General features: G+C 39.6%; 2 protein-coding genes across 8 annotated transcripts; one reads left to right on the forward strand and one right to left on the reverse strand.

Annotated features, from left to right (window-relative positions):
• Positions 1-670: 670 nt before the first annotated feature.
• sgsm1b (small G protein signaling modulator 1b) lies at positions 671-14,233 on the forward strand. 3 transcript variants are annotated; one of them, XM_044173501.1, is made up of 25 exons: positions 671-862; positions 975-1,018; positions 2,986-3,061; positions 3,938-4,100; positions 4,303-4,455; positions 4,630-4,697; positions 4,841-4,983; positions 5,092-5,223; positions 5,434-5,558; positions 5,645-5,712; positions 5,803-5,966; positions 6,106-6,235; positions 6,694-6,820; positions 6,903-6,967; positions 7,084-7,229; positions 7,339-7,467; positions 7,572-7,745; positions 7,896-7,964; positions 9,085-10,326; positions 10,410-10,534; positions 10,618-10,700; positions 10,799-10,908; positions 10,995-11,091; positions 11,210-11,377; positions 11,782-14,233. In XM_044173501.1, exons 1-25 carry the CDS (start codon positions 856-858, stop codon positions 11,868-11,870), a joined length of 3,897 nt encoding a protein of 1,298 aa, XP_044029436.1. In that variant the 5' UTR covers positions 671-855; the 3' UTR covers positions 11,871-14,233. The 3 variants fall into 3 exon arrangements, with proteins under 3 accessions (XP_044029436.1, XP_044029437.1, XP_044029435.1); XM_044173502.1 differs by having other exon boundaries at positions 5,092-5,142; XM_044173500.1 differs by lacking the exon at positions 671-862 and having other exon boundaries at positions 956-1,018.
• A 610-nt stretch (positions 14,234-14,843) lies between these two features.
• On the reverse strand, positions 14,844-19,987 carry srsf9 (serine and arginine rich splicing factor 9). 5 transcript variants are annotated; one of them, XM_044173505.1, is made up of 5 exons: positions 19,831-19,987; positions 18,048-18,224; positions 17,652-17,860; positions 15,854-16,026; positions 14,844-15,764 (listed from the first exon to the last, which is right to left on the reverse strand). In XM_044173505.1, the coding sequence occupies exons 2-5, from the start codon at positions 18,203-18,205 to the stop codon at positions 15,537-15,539; spliced, it is 768 nt and encodes a 255-aa protein (XP_044029440.1). In that variant the 5' UTR covers positions 18,206-18,224; positions 19,831-19,987; the 3' UTR covers positions 14,844-15,536. The 5 variants fall into 5 exon arrangements, with proteins under 5 accessions (XP_044029440.1, XP_044029439.1, XP_044029444.1 ...); XM_044173504.1 differs by having other exon boundaries at positions 18,048-18,476; positions 19,831-19,986; XM_044173509.1 differs by having other exon boundaries at positions 18,048-18,227; positions 19,831-19,985.
• Between the last annotated feature and the right edge of the window lie 1,206 nt (positions 19,988-21,193).

Below are 21,193 nucleotides of genomic sequence, written 5' to 3' on the forward strand. Positions count from 1 at the left end.
AAATAACTGGAACAATTCATTGCAGCAACAACACCACAAGCTAGGGCCACAAATACTACAGACTTGAATTAACACCTCTTCTGTCTCAATAAAACCCAAACATTATGTGTCTCGACCATATTAAAATTCAAATTTGGTTTATTGGCATGATGATAATGAAGTATAGTATTGCCACAGCAGGTTGTACAAGGTTTACAATGTGAGAATATAGAATGGTTTACATATTACTACACTATAAACACTATACATATTACTATAGCCTACTACATAGAAATAAAACAATACATTTGATAAGATTTAACAATTAAATGTAATCTTAATGGTGATCATCACCATATTGTGGGGTGGTTGTATATGAATGCCCTATATTGAAGTGTTCCTGTTATTCTCCTCACTTTCTGTAATTATATGACAATTAATTTAATGAGGCCTTGATTAATCATTGATCATTAACTTTAATTATTATGTGAAAAAAACAGAATCAAGCTCCGAAGATTTAATGGAAAAAGTGACAAAGAAACACCAAAACATTCCAAACATGTTTTTGACTTAACCACAATAAATACACCTTGCATATTGTAATTCATGTTTGTTTTTTCCCCCTTCAGTGTATGTGTCATAGGGAGAGGAGAATATGTGAGTAGGTGTAGTATGGCTTAATGTATAGGCTACTGTGACTTTAAAGGGGTGTTGGTTCGCTGAGAGGTAACAGATAGGTTTAATTTAGTCTCTAAGAACACATCGTGCATCTCGGAGCCTCTCTGCCGCTTTTTACCAGCGTTGTCTACAAAGCTTTCAAGACATTCTCCCCCCAAAAAAGCTTTGCGTGTCAGCCGCTACACCCTTCCCGGAGCGATGGGAGGTAGGCTGCAGCCGCCGTTATTATTATTTTCCTGTGGTGAGCCTGTCATCATTTAGCCTATTTCCGTTACAGCATCTGATCTACATATTCATTATGTTTTCTCCTGTGACAGAGGCCGAGACGCGTCAGAAATTGCTGCGCAATGTGAAGAAAGAGGTTTGTTGCATTTTATTTCTTTCCTGCTCATCACAGTGTATGTTTACTGGCGCTGTAAGCTTAGACAGTGTGTGTGTGTGTGTGTGTGTGTTCATCGAGGTTGAGCCACGACTACGCCACAGGCCTGTTTATTATAAAAATGACAATTTATTTTACATAATAAGAGTGGATGCATGTAGGCTGCCAGTAAAATTGTATGTTTTTGCTGTTAGACGTGCGTAAGATCATGATGACGATGGTGTTGATGATGATGATGATAATGATGACGATAACGATACAGATGATGGAGGTGATGATGATGATTTGATATAGGTGGGAAAAAACTACACATTCAGGAAGCCGAGTACAGATTCATTTTTTTCTATCAATGCAAAACCATTTTTTCATATCCTGTAACAGTCTATCTCTCTCTCTCTCTCTCTCTCTCTCTCTCTCTGAAGAAATCATGATTAAACTGACATTCCTACAACATAGCATTGGCATTTTAGTGTGTGCTCTAGCAACCAATAAATGCAAAAAGTCCAACCCAAGCTGTGTGATTTATTACTGAATTGTGAGCCATTTGGATATTAATGTACATAGAAATTAAAGAGAGCACACCGCAGACACTTCCAAACTGCTCGGTGACTCCATGACTCCCCAGGGAGAGAAAACAAGATGTTTTATTCATTGCTGAGAAAGTCGGGTACTTCCAGGCTTATCTGTCCGTGCTCCCCCTCACCTGTGACTCATTGCCTCTCTAACATCCATGACTCTGGTGCTAGATCCTGCAGCAAGGAGGGGCTCAGCTGGGATGTATAGATTTCAAATATGGCAACTAAAATAATGGATTTTTAGCATTTCAATTTTTAGTTCAGTTTATATAGATGTTTATGTATTACAGACTTTTCAGGTTGTTTATTCATATGAAGAACAGGGACACAAACAATTTTGTGCTCTATAGACGTCTGCTATTTTGCGATTCTGGACAAATTTGTATACAATAGAAGTCCAATAAACATCTAAAAAAGTGCAGAAAATTCTCATCTCAACTTATGGACCATTACAGTACGCTATTCTCTCATTCTGTGGGCATATAGCATAGAACGTCACATTATATCCAGTCAATTTTACAGTTAAATGTTACATTGCTTATCAACACATGTAAATACTAGAACTGTAGAACATGACCTTTTCCAGAATGTTAGAGATATTAAATTTGCTAAAGTAAGTAAATGCACTGATCCAACAAGCAATGCCTATTTCAGTAAAATGTCAACCTCTAAAATTGTATTCATTGATGATGATGATGATGAGGAATGACAACAAGCCAGTTAAAAAAGCTGACATTTTGTAAAGTGAATTGTAGAGCAACTCAGTCCATTTCTCCTAAAAGAACTTAAAGGGACAATCCACCGATTGTACACATCAAGATCAGTTTCCTAGTCATGGACGAGTACTGCTCAGCCCCTTTAAAACGGTTGTATAAAGTCTTGTGTGTCTCTGGAGGAGCTTTGTCAAGTCTGAGAAAACAACCCTGACAATGTCATCAGGGTAATGTCAGGTTCGGCAAATTTACAAAAGAAAGCCTGCGTTATAAACATGGTACTATGGTGTGTGTATTTACCTGACAGGGAGGGTACACACTGAGGTACTACTGAGTTGCATTATGGGAAGTATGCATCTCAGTTGTGACATTCCCCAAAGATCAGTCCTAGGTGTCAAGAACCAAATTCCTCCATCTAGGAAATGAAATAAAAACATTTGAGAAATTAACTAGTGAGCCAGACAGATGAGTTTACACAATAAATAATTTGGTCTATATGTTATCCTCGTGAATGTATTGTGGGACTGTGCTGCTCATTCGTTGCTCATCATTACCTCTTGCAACGTATATTCTCACTGCTTCTTGTTTTGACTCCCTGTCACCTTATGTAATTGTGTCAGACAGATAACATTTAGTCTCACCGTGTACCTTTCTGTCTTAGGTGAAACAAATTATGGAGGAGGCGGTAACAAGGAAATTTGTGCATGCAGACAGCAGCCACATCATATCCTTCTGTGGTAAATGTTTTTTGTACTAAAGCTATTGTGATTGCATTGCACACAAAGCCATCTTTCATGGCCAGGGTGTTCCAAAATTCAGGGTACATGCTCAAGGCCTTTTCCATCAGCTTTAATGTTTAACATTAACTTAAGAATGGGTATCATAGGCTACACAAGAGGGGGCTATAAAGAGGGAGAGAGTACACAAAGTAAATAAGAGAGATCGAGTAATTTTGTGGCATAGTTTTGTTTTGTGCATCTTAGAAAGAATTTGTCTTTTTTTTCTAAAATAGTTCAGCCTTTTGTATCAAATTTCAGAGATTATAGCACAGGACATGATGTATTAAATAGTACAAGTCACAGTATTGGCTACAACCACATTTACATGTACATTGCAGCATGATGGTTGACATCAGTTTATGTCAAGGAATCACCTCCTACGAGCTCATCCTCACAGTGAAAAATGATTCTTTACCGTCTGTTCAAGCAATGTAAATCCTAACGATTTTCATAATGCTATTAGTCATGTCTATTTATATTTAATAAGGTGGATGGATGGATATGTATTAAAGTAGACTAACACCCTTCAAAGGTGTTGATATTAACCAGGAGTGAGGCGTGTGTGATTCACATCCCTCATATCCTAGCAACGGTAGACAGTGTTCGGCAGATTTACATCTATTTCTACTTGTGCCACCTGCGCTTGCCTTTCACCTGCTAAAAACATCGAGGCTTGAGGCTTTCACAAAGAGGAAATTATATTGTGCTGAGTTAAAAACAAAACTCCAGGGCAAATAAAAAGATTCCACCTCAAGGAAGCAAAAACATGAATAAAATAAAAAAAATCAAAATCAAATATTGACTAATACTCTGTGTGTTTGTGTGTTTGAATAGCTGTAGTGGAGGCCTGCATGCTTCATGGGCTGAAGCGCCATATTGCAGGCCTGCTGTGTAGTAACAAGGTTGCAGCACTCTTCATGAAGGCGGCAAAAAGCTTTTCGCCTGCTGAGGAACTCTGCCACAAGGTCCAGGAGCTGGAACAGCTCATCGAAAACAGGTGAAACATTAACTTTCACCTGTGAGAGGCCAGTGACATAAAATCATTCTATGCATTCTTTCCATTATAGTCTCTTTCCTGTTTATGTTCTGCTGTTACGTGCTATAATGCATCCTTATGCCTTGTCCTGTCCAATATGTCTGTTCCATTCTAACAACCTCTACAGACATCTCATCTGTCAGGTTTCTTTTCTGTTTTTCAGCAAGCAGAACAATTCTTCACTGAGTAATGACCGCAGTCGGCAATCCAAGTTGGCCAACCTCCCTCCTCAGGCACTGAAACACCTGTGGATCCGAACTGCACTCATGGAGAAACTCCTGGACAAGATTGTCCTGTACTTGGTGGAGAACAGCAGGTATTGTTAAACATTATTCAACGCAATTATAAGCTACTGGCTTAAGAAGATTATCTCCTCCATGATATAGTTGTTTTACAGATCTCCTCGACAGCTATGATATTCAAACAGGAAATTGGGTATAATTTCAAACTTCTAAAATGTTAAACATTTTCTAAATATTGTTTCCTGCAGTGCCTTCTATGAGAAAGAAGCCATGTTGATGGATCCTGTGGATGGACCAATTCTTGCATCTCTTTTGGGTATTTATAAACTGCACTAACCAGACTAGAACAGTCAAACCCTTTATTTCACCTTACTATACTAACTTTAGGTTTATATGATCAATTATTTAGAACTTGAAAATATCTGGATGACTTTAAAGTGATTAACCTTGTTTTTACAGTTGGCCCTTGTGCTTTGGAGTACACCAAAGTTAAGACCGCAGACCATTTCTGGACAGACCCATCTGCTGACGAGCTCGTACAGCGGCATCGCATCCACAGCGGCCACTGTCGGCAGGATTCACCCTCCAGACGACCTGCCCTGGTTAGATAGTGAAGGACTTAATAGATTTGAATCAGATAATAAGCTATAATCTACTGTAATATAATACCAGATTTGTAATACTTCTGATGTCTTCTTAACCTGTATCAGATCCAGAAGAGGCAGTCCAGTGGTAGCATGGACGATCGCCCTCTCATGTGGGTGAGGGATTATGTTGAATCACTCCACCAAAACTCCAGAGCCACACTTCTGTTTGGAAAGAACAATGTCCTGGTGCAGCCGGTACATGTTTTAGTTTTTCAGTATATCTTTCCTTTTTTAATAAAATAATAATACAATCCTAGTACCTGCTTTAAGAGAGGGAATATTAAGAGAGGCTTGTTTACTTTCTGGGGGATTTGGTGCATCCGGTAATTGATTTATACTCAGTTTATCCAAATAATATTGCAATCAGACATGTTGTGATGTGAAAGCTCTTACTTGTGTCTGCAGAGAGATGACATGGAGGCCATCCCAGGCTACCTTTCTCTTCATCAAACTGCAGACCTCATGACACTGAAATGGACGCCCAATCAGCTGATGAATGGCAATGTGGGAGAGCTAGATTCTGAGAAAAGGTTAGCGAGAACCCAATCTAATAAGAATAAATTCTTGTTCTTACACAGTTGACTCAATGGCTCCTATTCTCTCATCTTTCGTTCAGTGTTTATTGGGATTATGCTATGACAATTCGTTTGGATGAGATTGTGTATCTCCACTGTCATCAGCAAGGTAGAGTGACCCCCCTCATAATTTACCTAAAGTACCTAAAGTAGGAGTTTTAAGGATTATTTATCTTGTTATTTGTGTTAATTTCTCCAGTGAACAGTGGTGGGACAGTAGTTTTAGTGAGCCAGGACGGGATCCAGAGACCTCCTCTACATTTCCCCAAAGGAGGCCACCTCCTCCAGTTTCTCACCTGCCTAGAGACCGGCTTGCTACCTCATGGACAGCTGGACCCACCACTCTGGAATCAGAGAGGAAAGGTCAGTATGAACAGATATAAAACACCTCCGGAGCCTCTTATTTTCAATAATTGTAAACTGTGATCTGTTGTAACAGTTCTTCTACTTCATATACTATTTAGAGTTAGCATAGATGAGTACACTGCCTTTCCATTCACAGGGAAAGGTTTTCCCCAAACTGCGAAAGAGGAGTCCACACGGCTCATGTGATTCTGTATCAGATAAGGAAGATGATGAAGCAACCGATTATGTGTTTCGGATCCTGTTTCCTGGCAATCAGATGGAGTTCAGTAAGTGTCTTTAATCTTCCTGTTCTGCCTCACTGAGCTAATCTAATAAAGCATCATCAGAGATTACATCTACAATTACATTATTCTCTTGATACTGATTTACAGTTTAGACAGTTTCAGTTTAGATAAATCTGTTTTATCTGATCAAACTTTCTAATTAATTTCTCTCTAATGCTACATTTCGTATCTTTCTCCTGGCTATTTAGTGCCTGTGTGTCCATTTCACATTATAGTCAATAAGGAGACTTTGCATGGACATACAGTAATTTGTCTGCCATGTCTCCATCTCCATCCTCTCTCTTGGTTTGTTTTTTCCGTTTCACATTTTCAAAGTTTTTCTTATTATTTGCAGACGTGCACTTTTGTGTCCAAATCTATTGGAATTTAATCTGGTTTTACTTGCTTGTGATGATGATGATAGTAGGAATGATAATGATAAGGGCTATTATGCTGTGCAGTGGCTCTGGAGCTGATGGACCAGGGTGTGAACATGTGGCAACCAACGCCCAGAAAGTCCTCGTGCTCCTCCTGCTCACAGAATGGCTCTTCTGATGGCTCTCTGCCTAATGGCTGTAATCAGGAAAGGTAAGTATTTCCTAGGAACAGGCTCAAATCGAAATTCAGATGAATCCAGTTAACTAAATTAGCCATTTTCCTTTCCTATTAGGGCTCCCTTAAAGCTCCTTTGTGACACCATGAAGTACCAGATAATCTCCCGTGCTTTCTATGGATGTGGGTACAAACAACTGGGGGTTAACTTTGATGAACTGTGGAATAATTTCATTAAAATTGTTCCCGGTGAAACAATAGTTCTCGTCAATATGAAAACTTTTATTTTTCCTCTCCAGGGCTTGCATACTGCCGTCATCTGTCCACAGTTCGTACCCACCTTTCTGCTCTGGTCAACACCACTATTGTTGACCCTGATATGCCCTGTGGTGCCCAAGGAGGCCTCTCTGTGGAGGTCTGGGGCAGGTTCCTCAAGGACAGCTCTGTAAGATTCACACCAAAACTCCAGGCCATAAGATATATTTTGGTTTTAATTCATTACAGCATGAAATGGTTCTTTTAAGTTGTGTGTGAGCAGACTTAATCTTGTTCAGGCCTATGAGGAAAAGGAGATACACAGGCTTGTGTATTTTGGTGGTGTGGCTCCTTCTCTACGCAAAGAGGTCTGGCCCTTCCTATTGGGACACTACCAGTTCACCATGACTGAGAAATGCCGGATTGAGGTATTTTTATGTGCTGTCAGACTGTATAATTCTAAGATTGTAAGGTACACATATACACAGTGGAGTATGTTACAGTCTTTGTTTACACAAGGTTTCTGTTTCAGATTGATGAGCAGATGCGGAACATGTATGAGCAGACTATGAAGGAGTGGCAGGGTTGTGAGGCCATTGTCCGTCAGAGGGAGAGAGAGAAACATGCTGAGGCCCTTGCCAGATGTTCGTCTGGAGCCAGTGTGGAAAGAGGACCAGTGCAGCGGGACTCCACCATCAGTACAGATGCAAGTTTGACCTTTAAGCATAAATGTGCAGCATTATGTAACCATTGTCACAACAGACAGAACATGAAAGGGAACTGTTGTTGTATTATGAGTTAAGTTGGCTGACAGTTTTGCTTTTTGTCTCCTGTGTGATGCTTTTCCCCACTCTAGTCGTCTCTAAGTAGCAGCTCAGATCAACAGAATGCCCACTCACAAAGTGATTCCAGCAGTAACGCACAGGTAGTTTCTCATGAGCGTGAACACCACAACAACAATGATCTCTAGTAAAATACCATACCAGTGTTTTCTTCATGTTACAAGTGTTGGCCCACATATTACAACATAGATATAGTTTACTATAATGTCCTCCATTTACCAAAGCACACCATAACCTTTTAGATTGATTTCCTACCTTTCATTAAAATCAAATTACAATCAACTTGCAGAAACATGTTTAGAATAGGTAAATAGTCATAGTAAATGTTTTGTCACCTTTATTCTTTGTCACAGTTATATTATTGCAAAAAAAAAAAAAATGGTGGCGCCTTCAAGGGCATGCCAAAATTGGACAATTCATAGTTCACTGGCAAAACAACTTTGCATTGATGAGCTGTGTTGTCACAAAGTAAAACAGGAAAGATAAATTATAGGCAGATATGGACAACATATACAGACTAATGTGAGTTTGGTTGTTTCTTACATTAACAAAACTAAGAGTCTTCAGCCATGCTAGTGGCTCAGTGAGGCTTTAGGCTGCACTGCCATTAGTTTTGCAGGTATTTGGTCATAAATCAAAGTATTGGACAAACTGAAATTTTCTGACCTGATGATCGCACTAGATGAAAAGTCAGAGTATCACCAAAGTGATTACAATTAATCCTGAGGGGGACATGAATGTGTGCACCAAATTTCATGGCAATCCATCTAATAATTGTTGTGATAATTCACATAAAAAGTAACCTCATGATAGCGCTACAGGAAAGGCCAGATGATCAACAAGGTCATTAGGAACATCTCTGGGAACCATAAATGTCTGCCCAATTTTGCGCCAATTCATCTAGTAGTCTAGCATCATCATTGTGATGGGTTACATATTACATCTTATGCATGTTTTAAATCTCAGATTTTCATATAGTAATGAAATAAATGGAAACCTAACGCTCCCTGGAAGGTTGGAAATCATTCTAAGAACTTAAAGTAAGCCTTGGAAATTTTACAGCAGTAATGTTAAGTATATCTGATTTGTAGCTAATGGGCTACTACATGCAAAACCACTGGTGTAATCCTTCAACATTTGTCCATTTCATTGCAATGGGATACAAAATGTATTGCATGTTCACCACTTTCCTTTGGTTACCAGGTATTTGAATCGGTTGAGGCAGTGGATCAGATTGAGACTGAGCCCAGGGCTGAGGAAGGAGAAGTACAGCACAGTAGTCCACTGAAGGACATCACCAGTGGCAATGTAGGCGCCCCACAACTTCCCTCCTGCAACCCCTCCTCCCCAGGTCTGTCCAATCACTGTCCCGGTTCAGAAAACAGCACTCTTGTTACGGAGTCAGCTGTTGGATCTACAACCTTTCAGCAGACAGCGGAAGCATCAGAAATCTTAAAAAGGAAAACTACACCTGGATCACAGCCAGCAGGGGAGGATGCAATGGACCCAGTAGCCAAGGACAAGGTTTTAGAGACCAAGATGGAGACAGTTTCAGAAAGTGAGGTGGTTAAGGACTGTGGAATCAGTAAGTCACAAGAGACATCTGAATCTGAAGAAAAACCTGAAGTAGAAGAAAAAGATGTAACAAAAGAGCAATCTGAAGAATTAAAAGCAGTAGACACAAATATGAATTTAAGATGTGTTCCAGAGAACACTAATGTTCTAAAGCTAGAAACAGAGATTCATAATGAATATTTCCAAGCACCTCCACTTGGGCAGACCTTGACTTTTCAAGCACACAAGAGCAAAGTTTTGGAAGTGGAGCCATTGTGTCCGCCCACAGCAGAAAAAGATACTAATCCACCAAGTGAAATAAAGCCAGAGATTCCTGAAAACCCTGAAACAACTTCTGAAAAAAACCCATCACAAATGACAAAGTCAGAAAGAAAGGATGCTGAAGCAGCAGTTTGTGACTTGGCTGAAACCAAAAAAGCTGCAGAAATTCCATTTGAGAAACCTGGTTCAAATTCACCTGTCAGACAAGTACTGAATGCTCTTCAGTCAGCATCAAGGGGGAGCCTTTCGTTATCGTCCCACTCCCGGCAGTCCCCAGACACAGCAGATTCAGATGACTCTCCTTCTGCCCTAGAAATGGAAGACATTCCTGCAGGGATAACGTGTGTGACCTCTGAGGATATCAAGGCCAGGCCTTTGGCAGACCTTGCTGCACCCCCTGTCTCCTTTGCACAAAGAGAGAAAATGGCATCAGTGGATCTTGTCCTAGATTACCATCTGGACACAGCCTATAACACCAGTCCTGAGGGCACCGACCTGGGCCTTTCAGAAGAGGAGCCTGAGATGGAAAATGTGCTCATTGAACCAGAGTCTGCAGAGGTGGGAAGAGACACCAAACCCGATGAATCCTCAGAAGAACAAACCTATTCTGTAAGCATTACACATGACACACGACATGCCTCTTCTTTTAATCATAAGCATGCACTGAACAGAATTCACTATTATTTTTCTAGCAAGAAACACTGGACATGTACTTGATCAATTTACATCGCATTGACAAAGATGTCAGACGTTGTGACAGAGCATATTGGTACTTCACTCCTGAGAACCTGGATAAGCTGCGTAACATCATGTGCAGGTAAATGTGTCACCATGCTGAATATCTCTGAAGTTTGTGTCAACCCAAAACAAAAAATCTGAAAAATCTGATTGTCTTTGTAGTTACGTGTGGCAGCATCTGGATACAGGTTACGTCCAGGGCATGTGTGATCTGCTAGCTCCCCTGCTGGTTATTCTGGACGACGGTCAGTGAAACTTTAGTGCAAACTCAGTATACACTACGCCTAAATGCACATAAATGGCTAAATGAGTAACTTTTTATATATGTGTGTGTGCTTCCCAGAGGTCATGGCATTTAGCTGCTTTACTGAACTGATGAAGAGGATGAACCAGAATTTTCCTCATGGAGGTGCCATGGACTCTCACTTTGCCAACATGCGTTCTCTCATCCAGGTATGTACATATATGCGCACAAACACATGTATGCATGCATGCAAAAGCTATAGTGTAATGATGACATTTTGTCTTTATACTAATAGATCCTGGACTCTGAGCTGTTTGAATTGATGCAGCAGAATGGAGACTATACTCACTTCTACTTCTGTTATCGCTGGTTTCTACTTGACTTCAAAAGAGGTGTTGGGATACGCAGGCCTCGTGATATTTGCTTGAATTGCCCATTAAAGAGCAAAACTAGCATTTTGCATAACATGATACTGAATGCAATCTGATTTCTTTCTGTTGTTTTGCACAGAAATGGTGTATGATGACGTGTTCTCTGTGTGGGAAACAATCTGGGCGGCCAAGTATACCTCCTCTGAGCACTTTGTGCTCTTCATTGCTCTGGCACTCGTGGAGATGTATAGAGACATCATCCTAGAAAATAACATGGACTTCACAGACATCATCAAGTTCTTTAATGGTAAGACGAGATAAGATAATACAAATGCTACAATATGGTGGAAACAGTGTTGAAAAACAATTGCCAATTGCCAGAACTTATTCATAATTACACCAGACTAATATATAATCCTATCTAATATATAATCCTAACTAATATATAATGTATAATTTTCATATATATGTATGAATAATATATCATTCTAATAATCAGTTGAAGCAAAGTAAACCAGTTGATTAAGATGATATTTCAGCTATAATAATGTAGAATATTTTTAAAATAGGTAAAAAAAAATTGCTGTAACAGGAAATTTAAAGCTAACTTTACTCACTCAGTATTAAGGTGGAAATAAACTATTAAATTATCAATATTACTAAGTAGTTTACCTTTTGTAAGTCACACTGATTTTCAAATTCTCTTCTCAGAAATGGCAGAGCGACACAATGTCCCGCAGGTCCTGATGATGGCTCGAGACTTGGTCCACAAAGTGCAGACACTCATAGAAAACAAGTGATGCTGCTGTTCTGCTGATGCTTCCACGTTTCTTTGTGCTAAATTGTTACAAGATACTGACACGACCACATAATAGTCATGTATTCAAGAGGAAAGGAATCAGTGTTAATGACACGATTGGTACGTACTGAAACCCTAAAACTGCTCATTATTCTAAGATAGTTGTGTAGCAACTTCTTTCCAGTTGCTCCTCTCTTTATTCAGGAGATGCAACTATTGCCAGTAAATTTATTTTTGAAGTGTTATTGTTCACCTAGTGAATGTACCCTTGTTGAAACTGCTTCAGGTTGTTATTTATTTTGCCTTAAAATTAGCAATTTTTTCAGGGATACAGCAACCAAATTCTGCACTGTATTGTTACGTATATTCTACAAGGTTAATTTTGTTCCGTTATACCAACCATACATCTTGTGATGCACTTGAATATATTTTCCGTATTATTATTATTTTGCTGAAATTGTAGCTACCATGCACTTGAATATATTTTCAGTAATAATGTCTGGCATTAGTAGATGATTGGGTTTTGTAAACATTAGAAGTACAAGGTTGTGTCCAAGTAGCATGTGTGGTTTGCTTCTCAATAGCCATGTTGAGGACCACTTGCTGGCTTCTCTGAGGCTTGATGGTCCTTTCCCTGTGTTTGCCTCTGATGCACACAAGTTTGCAGGATATCCAGACCGAACCTGTGAACTCTGTGCGGCATGATTGCACATAGTTTGCATATACAGTATCGCCCTTTTCTCTGGCACCCAACCAAGTTCTTATACTGTGTGCTCCTTCCATATCTGACCTCCTCTATGCATTGATTAAGGTGTGATTCACCATGCTTAATTTCATCCTTTGAACCCTCTCCTAGCTTTTATTTCTGTGCAAACCAATGGTTCTCTGGAATCAACTGGTTCAAATGGTTAATGCAGACAGTACATTCTTCTTACCGTAAATAACACAATGCTGCTCAGGCTGAAGAATTCAGCTGCTGGTTTTCACGACATCAAGACAGTGCCAACAGATTCTGCTTCCTTGCAGCATTGCGAGAGCTGCTGTGATGGTTTGTTTTGAGCTGGTGGAAAACTCAAAGGGGTATGCAATAAAGGCAGCATGCCTCCTCTGCACTTCTCTCCTTCACTATCACCTTCATCAGTTTCATGTTTTTGCCCAAGCTTCATTATCACCTCAAGCTCTCTGTGTTCATACCTGTTGAAAAGGAGCTCTGCTTGCTAACCACCTCTCATTTAAGGCTTAAGCCAGTATCACATTCGTGGATTCTTATTCGACACCTTTCCTCAATTAAATTTTGTTTCCTGTAAAGCTAGTGTGTACCCAGTGTGTACCTCCTTCATTTATTCATTTGAAAGAGCAGTCAAATTGCGCTCAGCCTGCTGAATTTTAACTGGTGCCCCCCAGTTCCTTGGAAGACTCACTTTCTGGCCAGACTGTTATGGTCACCAGATTTACACACTGCACACCTCTTAGCTTGAGTGAACACATGAACTCCTCACTCAAGAGTTTCTGTTCATTGTAATGTATTACAGTGCTGCTCACACTGTCATAACTTCAGCTACTTCATTAGCTTTTCACAGTCTAGCAAGTACCAGAAAGTCAAGTCAACTTATTACATTTAAAGGGTCGGTTCAGTGGTAGCTAGTCAGTGGTATGTAGCCATGAAGATATTTTCGGTTTTATGTGTGCAGGTTTTAAGATATTCAGCACTGAATCTTCTGCTGCTACTCCAATACAGTGGAGGTGAATTTAATAGCAATGTGTCTTCAAACAATGTCCTGGAGATGTCTTTATAGTTTAAAGTGAAACTATTTTTGTTAGACAGTAATTCAAAAGTAATCCCAGAAAGGTCTGTGAATCTGATCTGTTTGACAGAAATCTCAGATGGATATCCTAAAATCTCAGCAGATAAATACAAAACTATCTACATGGCTGGATACCTCCTTAAATATGTCAGAAAATATAATTTATTGGTGCCATTCACAATTGCAAAATAGCCAAAACACACCCATGTTTGGTTCACTGTGGCTTAAATTCCAGTGTTTTGATATCACTGCTAATGTGTCTCCATATGATCTTCTAAAACATGCCTGAGTATTGCTGTTTGTGTCTTGCTGTATTTGCTGTCAGAAGATTTATTGTATACAATGTGTTAAAGAGAAATTGACTTATTGTATAACTAAGCTAGTACATATTTATTAAATGCAATACAATGTCTGTATATGGGCTTTATCTGATTATGATGAACAGATAGATAAAAATATGCCATTGGAAATAAATATATATTTATTTTTTTTCTGTGTCTTCTCAAATTGTCACCTGGTATAATTCATTTATTGCGTATTAAAAATATTATATTTTGCATCCCATGTGCCTTTTGTGTATTTCCAGACTTGACACTTTCGTAAGTTACTAAATATACACCGTTACACGCCTTCCTTCAAACTATAATGTAAAAGTTCTCTGTAAGAATATAGAGATGTTACATCCACACGATTAAGTAAAGCAAACCTGTTCAACTTCTTTGGTCTCTACATCATATCTTCGAAAGACCAGATGGTTTATGTAGTTAGTACTGGTGCCTTGTTCGTTCATTTTGGGGGCGCATTGCTTTTAATGGATAGGTTCAAGTTTTTTTCAAGTCATTCTAAAAATAACACTCACATGCCCACATGTGCATAGTAAAAGTTTTTGGTGGCTGGTATTTTCCCCCTCTCCTTTTTCCAAAGGTCCAGTCTTATTAGTACAAAATTCTATCTTTATCTCTCCACCACAGATCAGAGAGGTTGTCTGTGTAAACACAAAGATGGAATTTCATAGCCTGATACTAGCTTTGGCCTGACACATTCAGGATTAGTTCAATTTCCACACACTGGTTAAATATCTGCTTCAACCTTTTGGAAAGTTTACTTCAATGAATATAGTAATGATCTATTAAAAACAAGTTTTAGGACAAGGAATTAAACAGTCACAGTAAAAGTTTGCATTTTATTGGTAAAGAAAAAACAAAACAACATTAGAGATGCATACAAATTATAGTCCACCTACAGGCCACCTCGGTCAGCGGTTCACACATTAAAAAAATAATCTGACAGGTGAGGCTCACAGTCAACATGTGTCACTACTCTAAAACGCTCACTAATTTTACATTTTTTGAATCAGAGGATATTGATTAGCTTCACAGGTTCTTAGATTGGCAAAAACTTTATACTTAAAGCTACAACAATATGACACAAAAAAAGGAAACGTTTGTCAAGAATTTAAGATGGAGTATGATCTTTAGCCTGATAGCTGCAGAATTGTGTAATTTGTTTTGGACAATATAACATTCCGTGTGTACTGGTTCCTGCCAAGGTTTGACATCACAACCCATGATTTCTTTATAAAAGAAACCTCCTATTTGTTATACAATGATCAAATACATTTACCTCACTATGAAAACAACAATCCTGCTTTCAGATAACACATATGGGTGTTTAAAGAACAAAGAAAAAGAATCTTTAAGGCTGTGGGGAGGAGCAGGGTGTTCAGGTGATCCTGACCATGGAATGTATGTAGCAAGAAATAACTATCCTATGAGGAGGCCTGGGGTAAAAAAAAAAATAAAATAAAATAAAAAGTAGAATACAAAACAGTTTCCCAATTCCTCTATAAATGACAGGCCTTTCTACCGGTAATGGCGCGGCGGTGGGCTATGGTGCTGTGGAGGGTGCCTCCTGGGGGGTGGGCTATGGCGTGACATAGCATGGCGCGGAGGTGACTGGTAGCGTGGAGGGGGAGATCCTCTGTTATGGTAGGGAGGTGAATAACGTCCTCTGGATCTGGAGCGGGAACGCGACCGACCCCAGTTGGGGGTGCCCCTCTCCTCGTAGACGCGGATGTACGCAGTCTCTCCCTACAAAAGGAAAAACAGTGTGCCATTCATTCCTTTAACCATCTAAAAAGGGTAAGAGGCAATTAAACATCATCAGCACTGGAACTCACTTGATGTGACCGGAACTCAGTCCGATCCAGTCTACGTAATGCGTACTCCATGTCTTCTCTACGGAGAAATTCCACCACACCCTCACCATCACGCTGCACATCTGCAAAACAAACGTCTCCTGCCTCGCGCATATGATCCTTCAGATCCTGCCAGCTCCCAGTTGGTGGTAACCCTGGAATGGGAAAAAGACAAATGTGATGGAGACAAAACTTACTTGGCACTTCAAACCTAAAATCATTGAAGGGACAGGTTTCAACTTTTGTCTTTGAAGCTTTGAAGTAAACAAAACCTTTATCAATTGGTTTTAAGGCATTTTTATGAAGTCTGAGCTAAAAAGCAATTGAAATTTAAAAGCTAGATGTACATAGATGGAGAAGTTGGAAGAGCTTGGGTTTTGTGTGTGCTCTTTCTTACTGTACATTTATATAGGAATGTTTTCTCTAAATTAGTCAAGCACACAGTGGAGTCTCCTGGATAATGTCATAATACTATAAGATTACATTACAGTCATCATTAATTGTTTACCTTATTCCTGACAAATCACATTTTTCAGTTACCTATGTCAAATGGCACTAAAACCTACTGTACCTCTGAGCTTCATGAGCTGTTGTTATGGAGAAGATGCCACACACAGCAATGATATTAATTCTAGCATAAGTGAAATTCTATCTCAAATTTCAACCTTCTTTTGTAATTACTACTACAGGCAACTGAATTGAGAAAAAATATGTGATTGGCTGTTTCTTATTGTAATGCTCTTTGGGACTTTTACTTAAGTGTTTAGGTGCACTGTCGTTAATCACTGACTTTTTTCCTCCAATAAATGAATGCAGTTATTCATTGTTAGTACTGATGGCTTAACTCAGAGTTGAATCCCAATTGCAAAGTTGGAAATGCTCAAATGGATAGCCACCTTAATTCTAAATAGGAAAAATGAGTATGTATTTTACATTTGTAACTCTCTCGACAGGTATACTCTAGTACCCACTTCTCCACTCAATATTCACAAGCTCCTTTGTCTGGTACAGACATTGACTGAGAGTTAAGGAATTATAACCCTTGCAGATAAAAGAGGGTCTGCATATAGGACAATTTAAGTAAAATTATTGGCTGAGTGTTCATATTTTCAGACCAGAAGCCCACAGTGTTTTACTTCCAGAAATCTGCTCTAGTAGTAGACTGGTCAAGTCAGGCAACTATATAAACCTTAGACTTTAAGGGGTTGGTCTTAGATAAGTAGTCCAATTCTAACAGCTTGTATAAACATGAGAGAAATGTAGCACACAACAAATAATTAATGATATACAATGACAAAATTACACCTACCAGTCACTATAGTCGGTCTTTGGGATTATGCAGCCAACATGACCGGTTTTCAGTTTACTGTTTTGTTTTTCATGACTTAAGGAGCTGACTTGACCTCATCCATTTAGTCCCCTTGACCTCCAGTCCGCCATGAGAGAGAGAAACATATCTGCCTACGACTCATGACGTCCTCTACTAGTCCCTTTGTCCTCCAGTCCGCCATGAGAGAGAGAAACATATCTGCCTACGACTCATGATGTCCTCTACTAGTCCCCTTGTCCTCCAGTCCGCCATAAGAGAGAGAGAGAAACATATCTGCCTACGACTCATGACGTCCTCTACTAGTCCCCTTGTCCTCCAATCCGCCATGAGAGAGAGAAACATATCTGCCTACGACTCTTACGTCCACCATTCTATCAATCCCCTTGACCTCCAGGATGGCGTCAAAGAGCGACAAATATTAACGGGCTATGACTCATGACGTCCACCTACCAGACACTATGACCCGGAATTCAGATCTTCGAGTTGGGGGTCCAAATCTTCCCCTAGGTCCTCCTCCTCCTCCTCCTCCTCCTCCTCCTCCTCCTCCACCACCTCCCATAGCACCAAATTTAGCACCAGCGGATCGAGGATACTCTACACGCAGCTTGGAATCTCCATATCCATATCCATTCCTTCCATAGACAGCGTCATCTGCATCCCTAAGAGAAGAGAGCAAAGAACTCCTTACCAAAGTACGCTTGTTTCACTAGTGGACATAGACCTGGAAATGCCGTCTCCTTCCATTCCCTGCTGTCAGTCACTGGAGACGATATTATACCATAAAACTTAAGGTATCCAACAAGGGGTATGTGATTCGACTTGCCAAAGACCATCCCTAAAACTCACCGTGGGTCTTCAAATCGGACGAAGGCAAATGGGATAGTGCCTCTATTGTTCTTCAATTCAATATCACGGATTTTTCCATATTTGTAGAAGAGATCCTCAATATCTCTCTCCTGGACATCCACGGGAAGATTCCCCACGTAGATCCGGCCATCTGACATGGTGGTTGAGTGAGTGGCACTGCTGACACAGAATGGGGGCACCTGCAGACTTTAAGATCACCTCTTGTTTTCACAAATAGCTGTGGAAATGGTCCTTCCTTCCTTATCCTAATCCTAGTCCCAATCCAAAACTTAGTCCATCCGCCTCCAATTCCTTAATTTAGCCAAAAATAAAACTCTAAACTGGGGATGCAGCCATGATAGTAGTAAATGATGAGTTCAAAAAAAAAATGTAAAAAATGGCACAGGACCTCGGATCCAAGCCTGAAAGCTTTAAAACACAGGGTAATGAATGTCCAACAACCTTAATAAATAGTTAAAGTATTATACTGCATGAAATTCTGAACATTGTGTGGAGAAAATCTACTGGAAAATAAACCCTCAGTAATACACTTAAACCTGCTTAATACACATTGCATCCTTCAGTGTGTGTGTGTGTGTGTGTGCATAGACACTGATATGTATATGGTGACAAATTAAAGGAATGGCCCTCCAAAATCTCCCATAGGTGTTCAGCTGGGGTGATGATTCAAGCCATTTCCATACTCATTAAACCAGTCTGTGGCCCCTTGTGCCTTCAGCTATATGGAGGCATCTGCATTTGCTGTTCTACTCCGCTCCTTTATTCAGGTGTTTCCTTTAATTTGTCACCTGTGTGTATTTACTTAAAACATCTACCAACATTCCTGTAAGGTATATTATTACGAATACAAGCCTGCTAGTGTAAAATGAAGGAGCTATATTTTATTTTTAATCTTGTACACCTTTTACAAACTGCACCATGCAATTCAACACCAAACTATATCCTTACAGATTACCATAAATCAACATACCTCTGATAATGTACCCAACTAATAAACATTTAAACTTTGCTGAATTGTATTACAATTACAAAACAGGTGTTTTTATTTTTCTGGACACTCGTATATAATATGCCGAGACAACGGGCTGATTATTAGTAACAACAATATTCGTGGTGAACGCGCAATGGCATTTCACTGACATTTAAAGATATTTCCCTTGCATAACGTTACAATAATAATAGTCTCGACTTCAATACGTTTCCGGGGCCTTGAAACTCGCGTTTAATACAACAGGCCAAACCTGCTTGCTGCCTGCCAGATGAACATTTATGTTGATAATAGATTTTAATAATAACGATAGCTAATATCTTGAGAGCTCTTGGTTGACACGTTGTTTTAATAGTAGTTATAAAGGCAGCAAAGCAAGGTGATTATTATCCTTTTGCCGTAGCCTCAAACAGTGCTGAGGCTACGGCTAAACTAGCCTAGCTAACGTTAGCTAGCGTCGGTTATATACGATTGCAATAATCTGCAACTACATGTTTTGTAAGCGACTATGCAACAGAAAACAGTTTAACCAGACGGTTCAACTTGACAATTGTGGCTCGAAAGTGATCGCCAGCTTAAGCCATGCTAGATACTTCAGTAATTACGACAACAGATCCGTCTCTTTGTTGATAATGTAAGGTCAGCTAGTCGGGCTAACGAGCCACTGTTTCGGCTGAACTGCATCAATATTTCTCACACTCGAAGATACAAATAATACGCCAGTGTACATTAAATGCTTGCAGTAAACAACACTTAAATTAAGGGTGCGATTACCTTTCAACGCAATTAAAGGCGTCTTCTTTTGTAGATTTAATGCTACCAGTTCGCACGCTGAGCTGCTTCCGTGTTTGTTAGCAACATTAGCAAGCAGCTCTGTGGCTTCTTCTACTTCCTATTTCCGGCAGACAGTAGTGAGGGTTATTGCATTGCTTCCTCCCGCTGGAAAGACAATGAGTATGTTCCTGGCTTTGGTATATCCCAACTCCTAATAATGCCATAAAAAAGTAGGGTTTGACTCCTAGCTTACCTGTATCCAAAAACAGTTCTAAAATAGTCTGGAGACTTATCTGCATGATATACAGTACCTCCCTCCCTTCCCTGAGCCACAGAGCAGCTGCTGAAACAGTATACTAAGCACCCACCACAGTGCCCACAGCAACTCAATTAGGCAGAAACCAACACTGATATCCCATTCGCCTCTGTAGTGTATCTGGAGTGGCAGTGCCCCTATAAATCAATGTAGTTTGGCAGGCATGACTCCATTTAATCACCGGATGCTTCTTCTCTACTTAAATCACAGGATGCTCGACGCTCTTTTCTCTAGTCCAGTTCACTTCACCTCTGTGTTGACTCCATCCTGACCTGGTTGGTTCTATCTGGAAATTTCAGTGATGAGGTCTTTGGATTGGTTGTTACACAACCAGTCATATAATACTTTCTTTAAGCTATTGCTATTCTGTGACTATTAGATGTGCTTTGACAAGGAAACAAATAGGAATCTGCTCATTACACACGATTCATAATGGCAATTACTGGTGAAAACCTACAGTAATATTGTATTGTTATTTTTAAATTCATATAAACAAGCCTAGCAATAAGCTAATCTGATTACATTTTTGCATCAAAAGAGGATATCTAATGCGGTCAATATAAATGTGCAACTGTGTTAAGGCATGGAAGTGTCTCTTCAGTGAGAACCACATGATCATCATATACAGAAATTCTGAATGGAGAAGGGTAACATACTGTGCAAGTTCAAAGATGCTGTAAATAAAAAGACCAAACTGTCTGATAAACTGAACTACAGGGAGTGAAATACCATGGACACCTACACATACAATATGGAGCAGACATAATGCGATCCAATGCAATTAGCCCTGTAATAAATACTACCCATGTAAAAGATGTAATTCTCATTTTTGGATCATTTGATGGAATGGTGCAGTCAAATAGACATCTTTGGTTTGAATATTTAACTCAATGTAAACATCACGTAGCTTCAAGAGCTCCAACACGCTGATACAGAATTTGACACATATCTCCCCATGAGTGAAATATACTATAAAAATAAAAATGTTCTATTTAAAGATCCCCCCCAGGCATGTTTTAACATGTATATAAATTGCTCTACTTTGAA

The sequence above is a fragment of the Siniperca chuatsi genome, linkage group LG18, assembly GCF_020085105.1.
Source record: "Siniperca chuatsi isolate FFG_IHB_CAS linkage group LG18, ASM2008510v1, whole genome shotgun sequence".
NCBI classification, from domain to species: domain Eukaryota; kingdom Metazoa; phylum Chordata; class Actinopteri; order Centrarchiformes; family Sinipercidae; genus Siniperca; species Siniperca chuatsi.

Bases quoted from the DNA above. Each gene is read 5' to 3' on its own strand.
- sgsm1b (XM_044173500.1), top strand. From the start codon at position 956: ATGTTTTCTCCTGTGACAGAGGCCGAGACGCGTCAGAAATTGCTGCGC. The intron at 7,230-7,338 runs GTAAGATTCACA...AATCTTGTTCAG, and splicing joins GGTTCCTCAAGGACAGCTCT to GCCTATGAGGAAAAGGAGAT. The intron at 10,535-10,617 runs GTAAATGTGTCA...TTGTCTTTGTAG, and splicing joins CTGCGTAACATCATGTGCAG to TTACGTGTGGCAGCATCTGG.
- srsf9 (XM_044173505.1), bottom strand. From the start codon at position 18,205: ATGTCAGATGGCCGGATCTACGTGGGGAATCTTCCCGTGGATGTCCAG. The intron at 17,861-18,047 runs GTGAGTTTTAGG...CTCTTCTCTTAG, and splicing joins GTCCGATTTGAAGACCCACG to GGATGCAGATGACGCTGTCT. The intron at 16,027-17,651 runs GTAGGTGGACGT...TTCCCATTCCAG, and splicing joins ATTCCGGGTCATAGTGTCTG to GGTTACCACCAACTGGGAGC.